This window comes from Heloderma suspectum, chromosome 1 (genome assembly GCF_057233095.1).
Source record: "Heloderma suspectum isolate Gila_16-S chromosome 1, 16-S_ref, whole genome shotgun sequence".
Lineage (NCBI taxonomy): Eukaryota > Metazoa > Chordata > Lepidosauria > Squamata > Helodermatidae > Heloderma > Heloderma suspectum.
Window position 1 is genome coordinate 334,013,739 of NC_139458.1, and position 23,600 is coordinate 334,037,338.

General features: G+C 45.2%; 1 protein-coding gene across 2 annotated transcripts in view; it reads right to left on the reverse strand.

Annotated features, from left to right (window-relative positions):
* Positions 1 to 22,198, reverse strand: part of PTPRK (protein tyrosine phosphatase receptor type K) — a 516,066-nt gene extending 493,868 nt beyond the window's left edge. For both annotated transcript variants that reach the window (XM_084827484.1, XM_084827485.1), the window contains exon 1: positions 21,837 to 22,198. In XM_084827484.1, coding sequence (XP_084683610.1) covers positions 21,837 to 21,939 — 103 coding nt within the window. In that variant the 5' untranslated portion in view covers positions 21,940 to 22,198. The remainder of the gene's footprint in view (positions 1 to 21,836) is intronic.
* Positions 22,199 to 23,600: the final 1,402 nt, after the last annotated feature.

Genomic DNA, 23,600 nt, shown 5'->3' on the forward strand with positions numbered 1-23,600 from the left:
AAGAACCTTGTTACTGGCAATCAAAACAAAATAATGAATATGCATAAGACTACTTCCCAAAGGCAAAAGAAAGTTGGGGGGAAAAAGGGATGATAATTCCAAGTAATACGCCTGTTTCCTAAGGATACATCTGCCTCTAACAGCTTCCAATTCTACAAGCCATTGCACAGAAGCAGCAACTCAGCACATCTCCTCGGCACAGCGGCCCCAGCCACAGTGCAGTGGGACCAATTAGAACCTTGTGCTAGTGCAAAAATGCTGGCATCCACCCATCCAGTGAAGCTGATCCAGCACACATTCTTGTATATGACACAGCTAAGCCATACCAAAAGGCTCCTTCAGGACAACATGGCAGTGATCACAGCCAAGGAACCTGCACTAGCCTACAATCAGAACAGTGGCTGTTCCCTAAGCGGTGAGAGAATTTAGCAGGAAGACTGCAATTGCCAAGTATAGGAGACAAGTTTCATTTTTCACCGCACAAATGGTTTGTTGGGGCCAGTTAAAGACAGTCTATTTGATAGGACTTTAATGTATATAGCAATAGTCCCACCCCCCACCCCACAAGGTCATTCACTCTATGTGGCCATGCACATATACTACTAGTGAAGAAACTGAGCTGTGAACCAGGAAGTCCCCACTTGGTAGGCAAACCACTTCCCCTTACACTCAATCACCTCCTCCCAGAGCAGTTTGATTTTGTTCCAACACCTTCCCTCCATCTTGTCTTTCGTTGTCTTGCAGGCAAAGGCTGACAGCTTCAGGCTGGTTGTCAGGCTACTCCTCCATTAGAATGTACAACATCCTAGCATTTGAATGCCCTGAGCAATGGAGCACCCAGGCTGAGCTGATCTCCCCACCTCCCACCAATGTTATCATGGTCACACCCTGCCACTCGCTGACTGACATTTCCAAGAGTCGTGAGCACTTTTGTGACTATTCAGCCTAGTACCTGCTCATCTATCCATCAAGGGTCTACAATTCCCTTTTCGGAAATAAGCCCTGGCACCCTCACCCTTTTCGTTACCCATGAAATTGTCTTTGCACAAGAGAATTCCCCCAAATATAACTGCTTTCAGATTCTCAGGGTTCATGTGCATTTGAGAGCAATTCTGGGTGCAGTCACTTTGCCTGACTCCCACTTGGAACTCCCAGCTGGGCCTCTGTTCTTGTGCCCTATTGACTCCCATTCCTGCCACAAAGATGCCCTGATGTGGTCTGGGAACATCTGATCTCTCATTTTATTCTGGATTTAATCTACCACCAAGGATTCCCCCTTCTCAGTTTCCGCAGATTAAGGACAGGTAACAAACCCTCCTTTTTCCCTCCATCCCTCCTTTATCCTTGCCCTTCACTTTCTCTGTCTACTTCCTCTCCTTCTGGGATAACTTTCATCCATTTATTTCATTATTATATTTCTATACCGCCCCACAGCCAAAGCTCTCTGGGCGGTTCACAAAAATTAAAAAACATTAAAATGCATGACAAAGTACAAAAAAGCATTTGCTTAAAAACACATAGCAAATAACATACACACAAGCAACATATATCTAAAAACTATTTTTTAAACAATCAGCCAAAGAGAGTCCAAGCCATAATTAAAATTCATTATATGCTGCCAAATACCTGGGAGAAGAGGGCAGTGTTTGCCTGGCCCTGAAAAGATGACAGTGTTGGCGCCAGGCAGGCCTTGTCGGGGAGATCATTCCAAAATTGGGGGGGCCACCACCAAGAAGCCTCTCTCTCTTGTTTCTGCCCTCCGAGCCTCCCTTGGAGTAAGCACCTGGCGGAGGGCCTAGGCTGCCGAGTGTAGTGTGTGGGTTGGTTCATGCCGGGAGAGGCACTCCATTAGGTATTATGATCCTGAGCCATGTAAGGCTTTATAGGTCAAAACCAGCACTTTGAATCGGACTCGGAAAAATACAGGTAGCCAATGCAAATGGGCCAGAATTGGTGTTATATGTTCTGACCTTATCATCCCTGTTATCAATCTGGCCACCACATTTTGCACAAGCTGCAGCTTCTGAACCTTCTTCAAAGGCAGCCCAACGTAGAGTGCATTGCAGTAATCTAACTTGGAGGTTACAGAGCATAGACAACTGAGACCAGGTTATCCCTCTCCAGATAGGGGTGTCACTGGTGAAAAATATTCATACATTTGTGTTTCTCTTGACTTTCTACTCATAAACCCCATTTCATTGTTTAGGTCCTGAAGCCTTGGCTCGCTCTTTCCTTCCCAATAACCTTGCAGTGAGTGACACTGCACTATCCAACAACCCTAACATACACCATAACAGCTCCTGTTAATTTGGCTAAGGTATGCACTTCTTTAAAAATAACATAACATATTCTTATTTGTTTTAAGAAAGGAACAATTCATTAACAGCATTCAAACAATTAACAATATGTCAACAAAATCAACCATTTCAAAATCACAGATCTGAGGGATGCAACTGATGGGTGCACTTCGTATGTTTTTGGTGTGGGACTCAGAGGGGGCAAAAGGAATGTTCCCAGCGCTTTAGTGAATTCCACTTCATTAATTCAGTTCAGTTCACACTTATAGTCTATTCTACCCATAGAATATTCTACCCTGCGTCCCATACGCCTGGTGTGGTGCCTGTGGGACACAGCACTGGGGACACACCGCTGGGGTAAGGGAGCAAATAGGCTTTACTATGTCCTATGAGATTGCTGCATCCAGCAGTAGTTGAGCATCAGTCCCACATGTGTTTCCTTAGGAGGAAGGTGGTGCAGGCAGTGCTTTCAGAGGGATCGCACTACCTTTTAAAAGACTGGATCGAAATTAAATGCCTGTACATCTCTGTATCCGCAGTCTTCCCATTCTGGGTGGGTGGATAGGGCAGGGTAGAAATTTTATGGCAGAGTGACATCTGGGCTACATTGCACCACATACTGTATCACAATTCAAGTAGCTGCCTCACTCTGAGAAAAGTCATCCTCTAGTAGGGTAACAAACAATGTCCTAGCATTGTTCAGGCCTGTTTGCACCAAAGGGTGTGTATACTCAAAGTACAACGGAGGGCATGGCCACTCGCATCCTCTGCATGCACTCAGCATTGCACAGACATGCAAAGCAGGCATACACATGCCAGATGTAGACTATCAGACCAAGGAATAAAAAGGGATAGAAGGATCACATATATTGGGAGCCAGTGTGGTGTACTGGTTAGAGTGTTGGACTGGGACTCAGGAGATCCAGGTTCTACTCTCCACTCAGCCATGAAGGTCACTAGGTGACTTTGGACTGGTCACTGACTCTCAGCCTAACCTACCACATAGGGCTGTTGTGAGAACAAAATGGAGAGAAGGGTCATGTATGCTGTCTTGGGCTCCTTGGAGGAAAAGCGGGACATAAAAGCAACAAATAAATAATATACTGAGAATCTGAGAGCCAGTGTGGTGTAGTGGCTAGAGTGTTGGACTGGGAGCTGGGAGATCCGGGTTCTAGTCCCCACTCGGCCATGGAAGCTCACTGGGTGACTTTGGGCCAGTCACACACTCTCAGCCCAACGTACCTCACAGGGTTGTTGTTGTGAGGATAAAATGGAGAGGAGAGGATAATGTAAGCCGCCTTGGGTTCCTTGCAAGAGGAAAAAAGGCGGGATATAAATGCAATAATAATAAAATAAATAAAATAAATACCGAGTCAATGCACCTACGCCTAGTTATGGCATAGATGCACTGACAGCAGGACATGAGGGGATGTTATCATTCCCTTCAAAAAGAAAAGACAACACACACACACGAGGAAAAAAGGAACCATCAAGAAGTAATACCTTCTGCAAAGAACTATGGCCTTTGAACAGAACAAATATGTCATTTTGGTTTATTTACATAGGTATGTTTAAGAAAGCAAGAAGCAAACCTTAAAGGCCCTTCTAGAACACATTTTACAAACCTACTCACTATGCAATTGTTGTAGGCTTGTCTCCTCTCTGGTTAATGCCCGCTTTTACGCCTTCTAAAACATATTTTCCCTATTCTGCAAGTTATTAATCTTCCTGGGGCTGGACACTTTTGTGACATTGCTATGGCTCATCCCTCTCTTCTGGTCAATTCTTCTTTTTAATTAATTTCCAGATAAGAACTAGGACTTAACTGTCTACTAAGGATTGGAGGAAGCCAAATTCAAGTTGATACTATCTCAGATATTAAACTTAATCTGCAAGTAACATAGGAAAAAGCAAATTTGTGAGTTACAAATTGAGTTAGGCCCATTCTCTTTAATGGCCTGGTGTGGCGCCTGTGGGACACAGCACTGGGGACACACCGCTGGGGTAAGGGGGTAAACAGGCTTTACTATGTCCCATGGGATTGCTGCATGTGGGGTCGACTGGTCTGAGTCCCTAGTTTTCCATGTGGAGGATTATTTGTTTTTGTATGAAAACCACCACTCCCTTGCAATTTGAAGTGGTACAGTCCAGATACAAGTTTACATCCTCATTGATAACTAGGTCTAAATATCAAATTATTTAATTGAGCAATTTTTATTAATTGGTAGAGTCTCAAATAATTAGTAAATTCAGTAACCAAAGAAGTGGGAAGATAAACATTATTTCCAAAACATTAGACAGCTGTTTATGTGGAGCTACATCACACTCTTAACTAACTAGATTAAGTTTGGGAGCATCAGGGCTAGAAATCTGGGAGCTACTCCAGATCCAGTCCAAACCTGCCAACTTTAAAGCTTCCCAACAGGTTTTATAACAGCAATCAAAACAGCAGGCTCTAAATTAAAGCTTTTATTAAGCAAGTCCATCCAACTTTCTACATGGTCAGGCACTCAAATCATGGTTTGAAATGGCAACAAGAGTATATACTTTTAAAAGGAAAAATAATAACATCTGCTATAGTAAGCATTTGCCCTGGAAGAAGCTTCCATTCTCCCCAGATACGTTGTTTTGATGTCTCCTCTATTAATACAACATTAATACAATAAAATCAAAGTTATTACTAGGAGGAATTTTGATCCTACATGTGGAATGTTTACCAAACAACATATTTTACAGAAGCTCTCCAAGTCCTTACAAGTGGGGCTTTCCTAATCATTCCAGCTCTCCGCTGACAATCAGATGACAAAATGCTCTTTTCACGTGTATCTTTGCCCTCTGCCAGACAGGAATCTCAGGTTTCTTCTCTAGGGAGGGCAGGGGAGTGTCACAGAATGAGTTGTTTGTCCTCCCCCACCCCAATACAAAAACTATTGGTATATGTTAAAAGAAATGATAACATATCAACATTACCTGAACATTATATTGTTTCGACTTCCCATGTGGCTGTACAACATGTAGTAATCTAAAAGTTGACTTAGGACATGAATTGGTGTATGTTAAAACAGCACTCTTCTTTTCTCCTGCTAAGTAAGCCCAGCTGGCTATCAAGTCCAACCCCTGACCCCAGAGGAATAGACCTAAAGTATCGAATAAATGTTGGTCCGTTCTTCCTCTGAAGGACCCCAAGAAAGGAAACTCCACAGCCTTCCCATGTAGCCTCGTGAATTACTCTATGGAGGGAATTGTTCAGACTTTTTCATTGTGCTGTCAAATCTACATCTTCGTAACTGAAACCTATTGTTCCTTGTTTTATTCCCAGAGGACACATTGAATTTATATTTTCTTTCCTCTTTCTGACGTTCTAATATATATTTTTGCAGGCTCATCTTGTTTCCATAACCCCTTCTTTCTTCTTTTAGCCCAAAATGAACCCAACTTAGCCAGCCTTTTCTCATATGCGTAGCTTTCAAATCCTTTAGGGTGCAATCCCATGCATGTTTGGACAGAAAAGAGTCCTACAACTCCCAACATTCCTCAGCCAGCCATGCTAGCTGGGAAATCATGGGAGCTATGATTTTTTTTCTGTCTAAACATGTGTAGGATTGCACCCTGTCCCTCCCCCCGGAATCCTCGACGGGGGGGGAGGCGATCTGGTCCTCCCCCCCGGAATCCTGCCCGGCCAAGGCGCGGAGCCGCCAGCCACTTCTGACCGCCCGCAGCCGGACATCTGGCCGCTGGGCAGCCCTGCAGGGATGCAAATGGCGGCTGTCGTAGCTGCTGCCATTTGCATCCCTGTACTTAGCCATGATAGACTATGTAAATATTTACGTAGCCTATCATGGCGGGGGGGGGGGAACCCAGCGTACGCAAATGGCGGTAGCCACCGCCATTTGCATACGCTGGGGTTTCCCCCCCCCCGCCGTGATAGGCTACGTAAATACTTACGTAGCCTATCACGGCTATGAAGAGGAGGAAGCGAATGGCGGCCGCAGGACAGCTGCCATTTGCAAAGCAGCGCGGACGGGAGCAGGTAAGTGCTCCATTTCACGCGCCTTTTGTGGGTTGGGGGCGGCGGGGACTTCGTCCCACGCGCCTTTCATGGGTTGGGGGGGCGGGGGCTTCGTTCTATGATGGATTTCGGGGGGCCGAATGCACTGGCATTCGGCCTCACCGAGCTCCATCGCAGAATTCTCTGACATCCCTAGAATGAGGACCAAGAATTCATTATATCGGTGCTTTTGTGGCAACAATGCCTGCTTGTGGTCCTCTGGGCACAATTCAAGACTTTGGTTTTGATGCGGGTCCTCCTTTTTGGGTGATTCACAAATGGTCACTCTACTTCCAAGGAGCCAGGAGACTAAGGCTTTCTTGACCTTTTAGCAGCTAGTAATAACACCCTAGGCTGCTGAAGAGAATACAGGCAGCTCCTCGATTTCTACAATCTTCCAGGAGAACCAGAAGGAAGGCCTTCACTGACCATTTCATGGCCGGTTACTTCTTATGTTAATGTAAGAGTAGAGATGTGAAGGCTAAGGAAAAAAACTGGAAAAATTCAGGGGTAAAACTGTTTTTTTCTGGGTTTTTCCGAGGATCAATTTGGGGGGCTTTTTTCCAAAAAATCTGGAAAAATTCAACAGCTTTGGATTATGAACTATGTTCTTTTAGAATTTAAGACAAAGTATTTATATACTGTTGCCCAGCCTTTACTCCCCACAAAATGGTTTCTAAAAACTATGTAATAAGAACACTTTTGTAGAAAGACTAGAGATGTAAAATGTCTGGAAATAATTAAGGCATGGGGCAAAATGTTTTTTTAATCCTCTCTGTAAGATTCCCAGCATAGTTATTTCTCTCATTCCTTATTAAAATTATTGATCTAAAGTTTATTTTACTGAATGACATTTATGCTCAGTTTCCCAACATAGGAGTAAAGTCATTGTGCATCCTTGACAGTAAATGTGCATTCTTAACCATTTGGGTTTTCTTTTATAGAGTCCTGTGTTTCTGATGCCGTAGCAGTTATTTAATGTAGTTCTAATTTATTCAGACAATAATTACAAATTTACTGAGCTTACTTTTATAAGTTTTAAAATATAATGATAATTTTATAAGCAAACTAGGTTATACAAAAAAATAACTTTTTAAAACTAAAATAACACTAATTATGTTCCTAAAGCAGCCCTCCCCAACCTGGTGCCCTCTGGATGTTTTGGACTACAGTGTCCAGCATTCCTGACTATTGGCCATGCTGCCTGAGGCTGATGGGAGCTAACATCCAAAATATCTGCAAGTCATCTGGTTGGGGAAGGCTGTCTTAAAGCAACAAAGAGGCTTTAGATCTGTAAAGAGTGCTAAAAGAATAAGTATTGCTTATTTTTCAATTTTTCCCAAAATTTCTGTGTCTCCCCCCCCCCCCCACCTCAAAATTTCTGGAAATTTTACATCTCTATGTAAGAGTAATATGTACATTCTTTAGTAAGTCACTTTAAGACAGGTGGGAGAACCTGTGACCCTCCAGATTTCACTGGACTACAACTCCTATCATCCTTGGTCATTGGCTGTTCTGTCTTGGGATTATGGGATTTGTAATCCAGTGACATCTGGAGGACCACAGGTTCCCCACCCTTGCTTTAAGAGATTTATCTGAAATGCAACACAATGAATGTGCCTCAAGTTAGTAGCAGATATATATATTGAGATCACTGTTTTTTCTGAAAAAGACACAGAAGCTGGATCTTTGCAAATTACTACTTTTACTACATGTTTCGTCAGGAGACTATTTAGTCTGGGGTGAATTCCATATGCCAGACACACATCTTGTGCAGGAACCTGAAGGTGTGTCCTTTTGGGACAAAGACAAGAAAGGGTTTTACCATATTTATAAGGCAGTCTTAATATGGAATAACAACCAAATATGGGGTAACAACCTACTCCAAATAAGTTGTTACACTACTGCAATTTCTGCCTAGACATATTTGACCAGCTCTGGCTGATGTAGCCTAAGGGTAAGGCTTCATTCACATCGGTTAAGGTATCCTTGATAACAAACGAGTGGCCATTTTCACATCCCGCTTTTGCAAGATACCTGCAAAATACCTTTTGCTAACCCTTTTATTTCCATGGTGCAAGATCATCTCACCTTTGACTTCTGAAAAGAAATAAAAATTTTTACATATCTAATGTTTGTCCTTTGCAAATATAAGCTTATTTGTGTTCTGAGGACTTGGTTTTCAATATTGGTAGACAATTCAAAGGTTTTAGTAGTGAGAATTTGTATCACCAATTTTGGTTTAACCCACCTTGGTTTAAGCCTGGCTTCTGATCCGGGTTTTCTAGGAGGAATTAACCACTGTCCCAGGTTCGGGCATAACATGAAGATTTATTTACCTGAGGTTTCCTGGTTTGTTTATCTGCTCATGCAAACCAGGGTCATCATAGTTTAATAAGCCAAGATTCATGGCTTGCCATGATACGGGAACATGACCAATGTTCACAATCCTGGGCATGTTATATACATATACCTATTTGATTTTATTATGTATGTCACCCTGAACTTCCACTATAGGGCAACTCATAAATACAATTAAATAAATGAAAACCACCATCATGAAAAAGACTTCCTAACGAATGTTATAGCCTGTCAAAACAACACGTAATCCATATGTGAATGTTAGCTTCTCTAGTGGCTGAATTCCTGTTGTGGGTGATAAAATGAGTGGGTGATAAAATCTTAAAACATCTTGCAATGGTTTTATAGTAAACTTTTTTAAAAAAAAGCTCTGGGAGGAGTTTTGTCATATTCTATTATAATAATTTTTATCACAGGGAAACTGCTTTCGAGACAAAACTATGAATTAAAGAGCAATTATGAAATCAGCACCAGCATGCTGACAAAGCCTCAAAAGCAAATCAGAATACATTCTTCTGGAAGAAATGACTAAACATTTACCAACTCCTTCCTCATGTTAGTGCATCCTCCAGGGATCATCTGGTGTATAAGCTAATTAAACACAAGTGGTTCTGTAGTGCTTTCCTGAATTCTCGACTGCTTAGAGCAGTGGTTCTCAACTTTCCTAATGCCGCGACCCTTTAATACAGTTCCTCATGTTGTGGTGACCCCCAACCATAAAATTATTTTCGTTGCTACTTCATAACTGTAATTTTGCTACTGTTATGAATTGTAATGTAAATATCTGATATGCAGGATGTATTTTCATTGTTACAAATTGAACATAATTAAAGCATAGTGATTATTCAACCCCCACCCAAGAAGAGACAGGGCTCCTTTAGCCCATTAACACCCCTTTCACCCCTCACTGCCCAGCGCACCCCATAAGGACAAGCCTCTGGGGCCCACGACCTCCAGGTCCTCGCCCAGCCTTCTGACCCACCCCATATGCTTTTGCGCCGCGCCCTTCTTCCACACATCCTATAGGCCTCCCTTAGCCCATATAAAAATGCCCCCTTCACATACCCCCACAGCCCAGCCCACTCCTCAGGGGCAGGCCTGTGCATGCCGCGCCCCAACCCCACAGCCCGCCTGCCCCTTGCGGAGTGCTTCGCAGCTGCCCTTCATCCCCACCTCAGGGATCCCCGAACCCACGCAGGGGTCCCGTCTCCTCCTCGCCCCACAGCGCAACCCAGCCCACTCCACAGCATCAGGCCTTGGCTTCACACACCATCCTCATGACCCGCAGCAACCATCGCAGCCCATCTCCCCTCACCCTCCTGGCTTGCGGGGGCCACCTGCCGCCCACAGCAACCAGGCCTCAGCTCCCTTCTCTCCCCACATCCCCCAATAATTCAGCGTGCAGCTCTGGACACCGCCCTTCCCTCCCACCGTCCCTCGTATCATGGAGATCTTCCCTCGCCCACCCATAAGCGGCAACCCTTCAGCCACTCTGCCTCCCACCATCTCCGATTTCTCCACACACCATCCTTGTCTACCCCACGGCAGGCGGGCAGGCGGGCAGGCGGGCGGGCGGGCGGGCCTCGCCGGCCCTTGCAGGTGGCGGACACAGACACGCCAGCCCTGCCTGGCTCTCTCCCCACGCTCTTATCGCTTAGGCCGCCGCCGCTTCAGCAGCCCCCCGGCCGGCCACACACACTTCCTGGTCCAGCCTCCCCGGGGCGGAGCACGCCGGACCCCGCCAGCCAGTCACCCCCATAAGGGGAGCCGCCACCATCGGTGCTGGAGCCTCTGGGTCTCCCTTCCCTCTTCGCCTCCCCTTCTCTCGCCTCCCTCACCCGGAGCTTCGCAAAGGTGCTAGATTCTATCAAGCGTATCTGCATGTGGGCGGACCCGCCTGGAGACAGATAGAGGAGCGGTGTCTTGGTTCCTAAGACCATCGGAAATATGTGTTTTCCGATGGTCTTAGGCGACCCCTGTGAAAGGGTCATTCGACCCCCAAAGGGGTCGCGACCCACAGGTTGAGAACCGCTGGCTTAGAGGCTTCTCTGTCTTGAGGACTGAAGCCAACATTCTTCACACTTAGACTGCTTCACCAAAGTGCATGGGATGCATTAATTTATTTACACACTGCACTTGTGTTCACTTCAATTTATTTTCTGGGGCCATTTCAAATCTTTACAGTTGTCTTCCACAAACAACTAAGAAAGTGAGAAATAAAGATGAAGTTTGCCCTGCATTGCATCCTATGAAACAGACACTTTTGGGAACCTTTAGAGCAGGGGTGGGCAACTTGTGCCTCTCCAGATGTTTTGGCATACAACTCCCAACATCCCTCACCACTCGCTGTGCATCATAGGGCTGATGGGAATTGTAGGCCAAAACACCTGAAGGGCCATATGTTGCCCACCTCTACCTTAAAGGCAGGCTAAAAATAACTTTAAATAAAATAAATAAGATTAAGCTAACATGCCTCACTTTTGCTTCCATACTCAGTCAAGTCAAGGATGAGATGTTTATAGTGAGCATCTGGATGCTATTATTGTGCACAGACCATCTTTCCAATTTCTTCAGAGTATACCCAAAGCCTAGAAATTTGGTATTCCTCCAAATCCACAGGATCACCATGTAACCGGTAAATGTTGGGCTGAAGGTTTAAAAGCACATCATTTGTCAATTTGAGAATACTGTACATTCTCTCTCTCCTCACACACACTTGAGTTCTTCAAAGGAACATCTATGTTCTTTCTTTGTTTCGAACATGGATTATCTTGTCCAAAGACAGATTGCTCGACCCAAGTCCTTAGTCAACATTTGTCAGGAAGAAATGACATACTTATTCCAGGTCTATCTCAGAACTCAAATTGAACATTCTAAATTCTGAGAAGGACAGATACCGAGGGGGAAATTATTCTTGTGCTTACAAGCTTGAAGCAAACTGGTTCTGATAGTTTGGGCAGCACTGCTCCTTTTCAGAGGGCACTTGCCTCCTCTTACGAATAATATTCTACACAATGGGACTGGAAAGCAGGTATCGCATGTCTGGCTGAAGGATAAATTACTCTACCATTGTGTCACAGCAAGAGAGCTGACCAAATCCAGTTTAATCATCTCTGGAAACATGTAAGGCAACATTCATGCGATCGTATTCTTATCCTAAGAAACTAGAATGCTGCTGCCTGGGGTTGGGGAAGGAGAGATTTTTACACGTTATATATACAGCAGCTAAGCCAACTGAGGGTACAGGACAGGACAGAGTGCAGGACACGGAATAGTGGGCTCAAGCTACAGGAAGCCAGATTCTGGCTGAACATCAGGAAAAACTTCCTGACTGTTAGAGCAATACGACAATGGAACCAATTACCTAGGGAGGTAGTGGGCTCTCCCACGCTGCAGGCATTCAAGATGAGGCTGGACAGCCATCTGGACAGCCATCTGACTTGGATTCCTGCATTGAGCAGGGGTTGGACTCGATGGCCTTGTAGGCCCCTTCCAGCCCTACTATTCTATTATTCTATGATTCTATGATTCTACACCCCAAAAAGCCTACAGCCTATCTCAGCTCTCTGACTGACCTGATACACTCACATTCAGATATCTATAGCATTCACATGTCACATTAAAAAAACCCTCTTGGATATACACATAAAAAGTGTAATCTGTGAAGAGGCCCTGATCTTGCTTTTCTAATAATTAATATAGGTAAGGATTTGTTTCGCACATGCACACGCACATTTTACCACTCTTACCTGATGCGTGGACAAAATTATGGATAAGAATTTATTTTTATTTATATTTATATCCTGCCTTTTCCTCCAAGAAGCTTAAGGTGAAATGCCTGGTTCTTCACACCACCAGCACTCCCCATTTAATCCTCCAAACAAATCTGTGAGGTAGGTTAGGCTAAGCCAGCCTTTCCTAACCTGGTGCCCCATGGATGTTTGGGGCATCAACTCCCATCAGCCCCAGCCAGCATGGCTAACAGTCAGGCATGCTAGGAGTTGTAATCCAAAACATCTGGAGGGAACAAGGTTGTAGGAGACTGAGCTAAGCGATTCTGACTGACTCAAGGTCACCCAGTAAGCTTCATGGCTGAGTTGTTATTTGAACCTGGGTTTCCCAGGTCCTAAACTGACACCATACTGTCACTTTCATTCATTATTGGCTAGGGTATGCTGAACACTGTATCTCATAAATTTCCAAACATACTCCAAGGTGCATATTTTTCTTAATGAGGTTAAGTACCATTCAATTAAGAAAGAGAGTAATTTACTTTGCTGAACAAATGTACTTCAGCGGCTGTTTCCATAGCAAAATCCAAGGCTGAGTCACAATTTTGTCTTTAACAGTTTCTTAATGCTTTAAAAATAGTGCATAAATGCTGATTTTACAATGACAAAAACAAACTCATCTCAGCTGAATCTGCATGTACACTTCTGACCAGATGGGCCTATAAAGCCATGCGACCACCAGATACAAACTGAGCGCAATCACAGAACAGATTATGGAGTGGATGCAGAAGAACACTTAAGTAGCAACTGAAATTCACATGTTTACAGGCAGACTGTGGTAAACCAGTTGTCTGTATCACTTTGCCAAATGGTGGGGAGAGTTTAATCATGGAACAGGTGCAGAAATGTGGTAAGATTGTCATCTGTATTCAGCGAATGTCTATGAAAGGTCTCTGCAAGAGGAACTTGCACTAGGAAAAGGTTGGCGATGGGCCTATAAACAGATGTAGCCAGAACACCTACACCCTGCAAGTTAGCCAAACCTATTAGCCTAAATATATCAACTGGACTGCATACTAATCTTTGTTCTTTCTTGATTCAGACTCTAGTAATATGCAAGCTTGAGAATGTGTTTAGGTTAAGGATGCACCATCCATTACAGGGGTGGGCAACCTGTGGCCTTCCAGATGTTCTGCACCATTGCTCCCATCAGCCCTAGCCATAGTAGCCAATGGTAGGGGATGATGGGAGTTGTAGGCCAAAAAAGCATCTGGAGGACCACAAATTGCCCACCCCTACTTCATTGCCTCAATAAAGAAATACAACACAGGATTCTTTCCTAGCGCTATCTGGAAAAGGCAAGGATCAAACCTGGGACCTTCTGCATGCAAAGCTTGTGCTCTGTCACACTGAGCTATGGCCCCTCCATAATATGACAACATAATTTGTGCACTCATTTGGGTTGGAATCAATCCTGGCTGTCTGCCAGCAGAACGGTAACAGCTGGAGGAACCAATTTCCCCTCTCCCCTGCACACACACATCCCGCACACCTCCCAAATCTGCACTATAGTGGTGGGGGACCATCCAGAGTAGATTTGGAGGGCCGCACGGCAGAGGAGAGCAAGGGAAAATCCTGTTGCATGAGTGGAAGTCTGCTCACATGACACTGGATTTAACCCATTACATTGGTAAAGGTCCCAGGACATAGTCTGAGAGAACATGAGCAGCCACCTTGCTGAAGCTAAGCAGGTCTAGTCTGGTCAGTGCTTGGAGGGGAGACCACCTGGGAACCACACGTAGTTCCATGGTGGAAGAAAGGTGGGATAACAGTGTAATAAAGAAAGAAAATTGGCTGGGATATTAACTGTGTGATAGTACACACCATGCTACTGTAATACCGTTTTACTAATCAGGTAAGAATGCATTAAAGGCTCATTTATACTTCTTTAGGACTTCTTCAAGAAGAATGTTTTGAACAAACTGCTTATTATCATACAGAACACAAAGTTATTCATAATAGTTAATTGCTAGTCCTCCTTTGCTAAATTAATAGTAAAATCCTACGCAAGAAAATCCCACTGTGTTCAATGGGGCTTACTCCATAGTAAGTATATTTTTAGGATTGCAGCCTAAAGATTGCAAAGGGAGTAAGCCCTAACAAACCCAATGGAGCTGAGTAAATAGGTAAAGAATTGCACTGGAAGTCTTGAAGATATTTACAGCCTGACACATCACAGCTGAAGAAAGCCTCCTGTCTCCCATTCATATGCCAATGATTAACGCTGTAATGCGATGTCTAGTCAAAAGTAAGTCCCACTGAGTTCAATGGGGCTTGGGCCCAGGTATGTGGGTATAGGATTGCAGCTTTCAGAAATTTTAACTAGAAGTTTATACAATAGTACTGACATTCTTTAAAGTTATAGTTGTCACTATAATAATAGGTACATCATCCATTTTATAGTGACATTTACCAGTTGGCATGATATGTACCCTTCAACTGTACCAGACTGACTGGAAGAATGCTCTTCTGCTATCATGCCAGATCTAGACCACTTTGCTAATAGTTTTCAAATTCTGACAATTATATTCAGGAGCTACATTAAATATGCCACTGGTACCATGAAGATTTAGCTGAACACTGGTATGTGCACACGTGTGTGTTTGTTTTAAGGTAGTTTCTGTAGTTTGAGGTTTCTTCAACAAAATTTGAAGACCACATGGGAAGAGCTTGTGAATGCTACATGCCATGAGGAAGTTCTTTAATGTAACAAAAATAATGCATCTAGTTACAATTTAAAAAAACATTGTGTAAACTCTCATATTTCCATTAAGAACAGAGTGAAATGGACAGTTCTGTACATGGATATTGGATCTTGTTTCATAAATGTATGGGGCATGTAAAATGTTGTAACGTGCTGCTTCTTATTCTTTCAGTGTATACAATGTCCCTGTGTTATATGATCACGTCTGCTGTGATAGCTTTACTTTGCTATTTGCTGACATTCAGGACAGATAAGTGGCAAGCAGCATCAAAAAGTGTGGCCCCAATTAAAGGGTCTTCTAACAGCTTCTGACAGACTACTCCCTTTTAAGGAATGCTGTCAACATTTTTACAAAGTGGGGAAGGGGTGTTAATTGCAATCCATGGCCAAGTAGCAAATCAATGAAGTATCTGATTCTCCAAGTAGCACAGCTTAAGATAACTCTTGAATTTACAACCGAAAAGCACAAGTGTCCAAATTCTCTCTTTTCATTGATTGGTTAAGTGAAAACTACAACAGCTATCTTTGCTTTATTGGGTTGCTATTAATGGTTGCCAGATTAACTCCTTCACTGGGATTACATATTAAGCAATATGTGAAAGCATCCCAAATTGGCATTGACCAAGAATCCAAATTGTCATTAGTTTAGATAGATTGTCTTGGAGAGATCCTATGTAGCATGAGCAGAAGGAAGCTCATGCAATGGGAATTTCCTATCCCACTTTCAGCCCTCTGCCCCTACAAAGCCTCTCCTGGGGGCGGGGGCGTGCACATGTGTCAGATGGCCCTTCCAAACAGTGTGGGAATTGCCCAAAATCAGTTGGAGCCACCATGCGCAACTTCTTCTCCACTCACAGAATTTGTGTCCAGCTGATGTCAGTCTATTCAACCCTCTCCCAGCAAGCTCTTTTGCCTCATCCCACAATGTTCCAGAGAGTCCCCCAACCTCCAAAAAAGCACAGAGGGCTAGTGGGGGAAGGATGGGATGGAAAAAATTCCTTGCATAAGTTTCCTTCTGCTCATGCTACTCAAGATACAAACCATTTTGTTTTTCACAGAACTCAAGTTACCAGGGCCAGTTTGTACCACCAGTTTATATTTACATTTACATTATTTGATGTTCTTGATCTCAGTCCCCCAAAAACTTGGCTGCAAAGTCAAGTCACATGGCCATCTCTTCACACATGATTACAGCTATTGTGGCTTGGCCTGACTGTGTGAAATAACTATTTTTAAAAAGATGACCTGTGTGCAGGAGATTCATCAGATGAATGGGAGATTCATCAGCTGAACACAGCACCCTTCAGCTGAGACAGGCTAATCCACTGATAGTGGCTATGCAGCCCTCAGCTTATCTCCACCAACTGTGTGAAATGGCCCTTAAATCAGATGCAAAACTGAAAATGAAGAGGTAAAAGGGTCATGACCCAGGAATAAATCATGTTAATAAGCCCTGCTGCCACAACTGAGCTATGGAGCATTTCCTCATTCAAAGAAACACTACTCATGTGGACCATTTATATTATCACGTCTGCAAGATCAGTGCCTAAATCAACTAGCAGAAACTCGAGGATTTTTTTAAAAGTACCACAGTTCCCAGATTATTTCTTGCTTTAGAAACCTGCACCAATATGTAAAATATAAGGTGTTGAGCCTATCAAGCTGGCTCATGTTCATTCAACTTATGCTCACTTTCCCCAGGAACATTTGATATATTATTTCTTTTATTTCTAAAATGTATAGTTTAAAGTTTTATATAGTTTAATACATTTGTTTTAGATGCAGTTGTTCAATTCTGCATGCCCCATTTGTGCCTGGTTAGCTTTAGGATTTGCTGACTTCAGAAACACCATGAGATATTATTGGTTTCAAATCGAAACCAACATCATTATTCACTGTTGGTATAGCAGAGAGAATATTGCTATTACACAACTGGTAGAAAATCATAATTTTTAGACCTTCTATTTTACAAATGAGTTTTAACAGTTAGGCAGCATAGTTTATCATAAGAAAATAAAGGGGGGCAATATCAACTTGTGCCTTCCCAGAAAAATCAAGAAAATGTGGTGTCTAAACTTTTGACGACTTTGACAAAGCTTGTACAGTAACACCAACTGTGATCTGGACATTTAAAGGGTAGGTATGGATGTTCCCTCCACTTTGAAATACCTTGAGACTACTCTCTGGAGAGTTCCCCTTTATGAAGTGTTGTGGCCAAATGTAATAAAAAGTAAGAGGCATGTTCCAAAGAAGCAGCAGTCACCTTTCACTTCCACTCATTAAAAAGGAGGCACTTATTAACTGCTGCCTGCTCTCTGACTCCCATGGCTCCTTGGAACACAGACATCATGGTGTATCTTCTAACATATACTGAAGAAAGTGAAATCCATACATAAAGAGCCAGGTGATACTCTTCTTTGCATAGAAAGTTGGAATGATAAGAGGCAAAAGGCAACAGTATAAAGCAAGACTTAAACTCCCCTCAAAAGGCCAAGCATCACTAACCCATTTTACCTACATCCTCCGCATCTATACTAACATTGGTCTCGATTCTCCAAGGATTGGTCCTTAAGTAACCAAAATCCAGCACCACCCGTGGTCAAGAGGGAGGTATCAGCCTGCTCGCACGAACCCCAAGGTTGGCAGAAGTACAAGGAATTCTTTAGGAAAAAAATATGTGGTGGGGAAACCCCCAAACAGCCCAGAGGTGGCCAACAAATGCTGAAACAGAAAATGGGGGTAGCAGGTAAGATGGTTGGATGGGATGGAATGGAGTGGAGTGGAGTGGCTGGAATCTTGAAAAGCAGTACTCCAGACAGCAACATTTTGCTGAAAGTCCCATTTGTAAAGGTAACTACTAGTCATCTTTCTACTGTATATGGAGGGCCTGGAAAATACATCAAGGAATTCATGCCCATCTCTCCTCCCCATTTGCTATTCTTCCTCAGCCCTCTACACAGGAAGCACTGTTCTCAGTCTCTCCCCTTTCCTGCCAGCATTTTTTTTAATTTGTTCCTCTTCTGCTCTTTAATGCCCTCTATGAAAGTGTTTCAATCTAAACAAGTCAGGGAGGGAGGGGAGTGAAGCTATTAGAAAGCCACTTGGAGTAGGGCTGTTTTTACACAGAACTATGGACCATATTTAGGTCAAATATCAATACAGTACACTGCATAATCTGATACAAAAACCAGCAGTAGTTTATCTTGCATCTAGATACTGCTTCTGCATTGACAGTGGTTTCAAGAAACAAACTGGATGCTACAATAAAATTTCAATTAATGTGCTGGTGATGCACATCACTGAGATACTGAAGTCATAGCTAGTAGGCTGAGGTTATTAAAGATGTTAATTAAATGATGATCAAAACAGTCAACATTTACAATGAATCTGCTAATTTTAACACAGAACACTAGACAGGAATGACAATGAACTTTATATAATCAGTTGAAGGGAGATACAGAAACCAATTATGATGTAAAAACTTGGTGACAAATGTATGTGACTGTGACACACAGATTTTACTCAGTATTGATAAAGCTAATTTTGCCCTTGACAATCCTTATGTATTTATCAGAGAAGGAAACAGTATCTCTGCATTAATTTGCAATATCTCAAATGTCTCTGTTACAGACATTTGAGCCCCCTGCTAACAGCATATTGAAGGAAACTTAACAAGTTGAAGGAAATTTGCTGAACAAAATTATACAGGGTGATTACATGAGATTACTGTTAAAGCACCACCGCCACCCACATTTGGGTTATTCTAGAGTCAGGAACTACGTACTTCAAAACTGTTGTTGTTTTGAGCCAAAAGTAAAAACGGTGACTTTTTTTTCTTCCAGATTAAAATCCATACTAGTAAGCATCCAATTCACAGAGCTCCAATCTTATTGCCACATATTTTAAGATAAGTGCAGAACCGTAAGAAGTATAATATTGAGAGTAAAGCATCATCTGAAGCATACTAGAAGACAGGTCCAATTTGCTCAAGTATCCTCAAAATAACAGGACAATTTACAGACTACTTGGGAGTTGTTTTATTTAATCCTTGCACCACTGCAGGTCGTCTGTGAATCACCCCCCAAGAATCCCATCTCTCTCTCTCTCTCTCTCTCTCTCTCTGTTTTAACACCACACCTAGTAAAATTCCAGGATACTGATGTAACCCGTTAGCCATTAGTTTACATTCTAAGCCATGAAGTACTGTATATCTGTAGAATAAAAAGTTATTATGTCTTCCCTTGGCAGTAGGGGAGGGAAGAGGGAAGGGAGAGCGAATGCTACTACTAAGCAAAGCAGTACAAGTGTTTGGGAATAAAAGCCGTATATACAGCACAGATTTAACAGCATCAAAAGTCAGCATTCAAACTGCTACAACCAAACCACAATTTTTAACTTTCTATGGTGTGATGCAGGCAGAAAAAGTGATTTAGCATGGCCAGTACTGTATAGGAGATATCGAACATGTAAATAGACATGAAATACAGCTGCCACGTCTTCACCTAGAGAATATTTCAATAGAATATATTTCAATAGAAATATGCATACCAACTCAAAGAAAACTTTTGCGTCTTTTTATTAGGAAAGAAATTAGCTCAGATGCTCTGAGAATATGTACACAGTGTATGTATAGCACACCCACACCTTTCATTTACATTTGCTAAAAGATCTATCACCTACAATAAAAATATATTTCTAGCTGTGGTAATTAGGGGCAATTCTAATCTCAGCAGTGTTCCAATTCAAACTTCCAATCAATTTATGATTAGTGCTGTCAAAATGGAAAAAATAGAGTGTCTTTCAAATCTGAGTTTATAAACGCTGCTTATTGCCTTTTGCAGGGAATGTTTCCCTTCCAATACCAGTCTTACAGCACAATCCTATACATGGCTGCTCAGAAGTAAGCCTTACGGAGTTCAATGAAACTTACTCCCAGGTAAGCTGTATAGAATTTCAGCCTTAAAGCCTGCTCACCTGATCCTATATCGAAAACACAGCAGTGCCAGAGGTCTGACCAGCAGGGTCTGGGGGAAAAACTCAAACAGACCCCAAACTTAGTCTAAATGAGGAACTGTGAGCACGGTTTTTGTATGAGCTTGCATACTGCTACAAGGTGAACAGTAGCCTTTTCCACGGAGCTGTAGGAAATGGTTAAAGCCAGAACTTCAGCTGGGATGTCTGTTCGCGTCCCTTCAACTGGGCAAGCAGGTTTGTTGGGACTTTCTGCATTTCGTTTTGTTGCAGTCAAATTGCTTTCCCCCCCACTTCTGCAAAAACCTTCAGATAACTTCCCTGGGCTCTTAATCACCACCTTTCCAGAAACAAAGCCCAGGCTGAGAGCAGCGTAAAAGGCGCTTGCTAAGGTAGAAGCGCGCGCGCGCGCGCTCTCACAGGCACGAAGCTCTTCACGTCCGGGCAGGGGACTTGCGCGTCCACCGCAGTTCCGCCCAGGTAAAGTTGCCGCCGGCGAGACTGGGCAGCCGAGATCAGCCCCACTGCCAAAAGTTAGCCCAACATATAAAAGTCAACAGGAGAAAGAAAGAATCGGCCTGTCGCTGCTGGGCGCAGCCTGTTTGCTTTAGGAAACGCAGATAACACCTCCAGTGCATTAACTCTTTCACGACTGCTTTGCCCCTCCCTTGGAAGAGTAAGGGGCTGCTCAAGGGATCGGGGGAGGGGAAGAGAAGAAAGAAGAGACGAAAGGGGAACTGGTTGGAGCCCAGGGAACTCTCCCCCATTCAGAGATCTATGTTGCACGGTAGCGGGGGTCTTGCCCCAAAGCCTTTTACCCTTCCACCCTTACAAAGTAGCAACTGACTCCAGTTTTGAAGAAACTTGGAGAGGGATTCTTTTTAAGGTGTCCTGCTTTCCGCCGTTATCGTGCAGAAAACAGCCCGTAGAACCTTCGATCCGGCCCTCAAACGAGAGCAAAACGTTACCCGATCACTATTAACCAAGAAGAGGGAAAGGGGCAGAGAGCTTCCAGAACCGTAGCAGCCAGGGCTGCGCGAAGACCACTTGAGAAACTGACCAGAACAAAGAAGGCGAGGACTGGCTTGAGGGTGGAAGTGTACAGTTCCGGGGAATCGCTGTGAACCCCACCCCGCTTCGAAGACGCAAACTAGCGGGATTTTGTACAAAGGGCACCCATTAAGGCGGAGGGAGAGTCACCCCGGATTTTGGTGGGGGAGGGCAATGCTTTCGAACGCCCCGTCTAGCCCCCCCCCACACACACACACACACACGTTCCGAAGAGGCGGTCCCGAAAATAGCGGACAATGTCCCAACGTTCCGAAGTGGAACGCTCAGCTTCGCCTACGCCCCGAGCGTAGGGGGAGCGTTCTGCGGGGAGGGGGTCGAAGAGGCGCGCTAGTCCAGGGTGTCTCCCCCACCGGGAAGAGAGGCCAGTGCGGGCTCTCCCTTTGGAACCGCCGGGAGAGCAGCCAGCCGCTGCGTAGGTCCTTTCCTGGGCACAGCCTCCTTCGCCAAATACTCCGTCTCCCGATTTACCACCCCCCACCGCCGATCCGAGCCCCAACTCACGTCCAAAAAGGTACGCGGACACAGGCGCGCGCAAGCCCGGGCGGGAGAAGGCTCCCGAGCCGGCCCTTCCCCGTGGAAACGGGACGCCTTACCTGCTGAGAACTGTCCACGGGCTACTCCGAGGAGGGCAGCCGAGGGGGCGGCGAAGGAGGCGAGCGCCGCCAGCAAGCCGAGGGCTCCCACCGCCGGGGCCATGGCGAGTTTGGAGAAGTTTTGCCAGGCAGCTGAGCCGAGGCGCGCTCCGTCGCCCAGCGCCGTGAGGGAAGCTCGTCTTCCCGGCCAGTCCGGATCCTGTTGCCTCGATGAAAGACAGGCAGCAAGAAAGCCAGAGCAGCAGCCTCTCTCTCTCCGCGGCGGGGGGGCGGCGGCGGGGCGGCGGGGCGCTCCCCCCCCCCTTCAGGGGCAATCCCAAGCCAGGTGCTCCTTGCACTTGGCGACAAGAGCGGCTGCTCTCACTCCGCCGGAGTTACTTTGCTGATCAGCGAGCGGGGAAGGAGGAGCCGAGCGCGCGTGTCCAGCCCTCCAGTTCGCAGCGCTTCGGCAGAGGGAGTCCTTTCGGCCCGGAGCCCATAGCCCGGCAGAGCGGTGCCCGCCAGCGCCTCCTGCTGCTCGAGCGTGGAAAAGCAGCCCGTCAGAGGAGGCGGCGGACTCGCAACCGCGAACGCGTGCCGCCGACGGAGATGAGGACGGAGCCGCCAGGCGGCCTTCGCCTTGGCTCCTCGGGCAGCCTGCTTTTCCAGGCAGACAGGAAGGGGAAGCGGGGGTATGGGCTGGGGAGGACAAAGGCAGACGGGGGCTGTTTTCCAACAGCGGCGTGCGCGCGCGCGCGCATGTTTCATGTTTGTCTCAGAGACGCCGGAGGGGGAAGCTCAGGCACACTTTTTCTTGAGACACGGACACGAAGAGTCACGAAACGGTGTGGAATGTGCGCCTTCCTCCGCTGGCTTGGTTTCCCCGATTCCCTCAAGTGTTCTCTTGCGAGAATAAGAGCAGCTTACAAAACGGCGGGGTTCGGGTGTCTTCCCGACAGGGGCAGGCTTGAGATCGCGGGGCCGCTCTTGGTGTTCTGCAACATTCGCAGCCTAGCCCAGTGCATGTTTCACTCGGCAGTAAGGCGCGTTTCGGTGGCTTGCGCGCGCCCAAGGAAGACTCCCCAGGAGTGCGGTCGCGTACAGCCCGTCTACAGGTCGTATTCCTGCAATGACAGACCTCCTTGGGACAGCGAGTTAAAGAAATTGTAGGCCTTGCAATGTAAGGGGTGTATAACGTGTTCCTCTCACTGTCCCCTCCCCCGCCCCCAACCGGTTTCCCTTACAAAGCTGTGTGGCTTTAGCAGCTGCGTGAACACTCGGCAGGTGCAGCTTTCAGCGTCACTTCATCTCCAGGTTGAGTAAAGCTGCACCTGTTGGACTGCTACTTGCCTGTCCTGCTGCTAAATGCAGCTGCCCTGACAACCAACACGATCAGGCGCTAGTACGTTTCACATTCATTTTGTTGGCGATGTTCGCCCCCGGGCAGGGAAGGCTAGTCGATGCCCGAGTGCGGCTGAATACGTGCTTTCCGTGTCTCCTGGTCAATTAAAGCAAACGCCGTAGTCCTGTTGAGATCTGCAAGGCGTCCACTCTGTGTGGCTTGTGGACTATATTTGGAAAAGGCTTTGAAACCCGGGCGCGGGGTGGAATGGTGTGGAACCTATATGACGGTCACCGGGGGAGGATATGGTCTTTGGAATGCATAGCTCCTGGTTTTGTGCACAAGCCACTAGGACTAGTCGGAGTACTAGTAGTCCTCCCACCTGATCCTGTGTATGTATCCCCAGAAGTAAGTCCCACGGGGTTCATTGGGGCTTGCTTCCC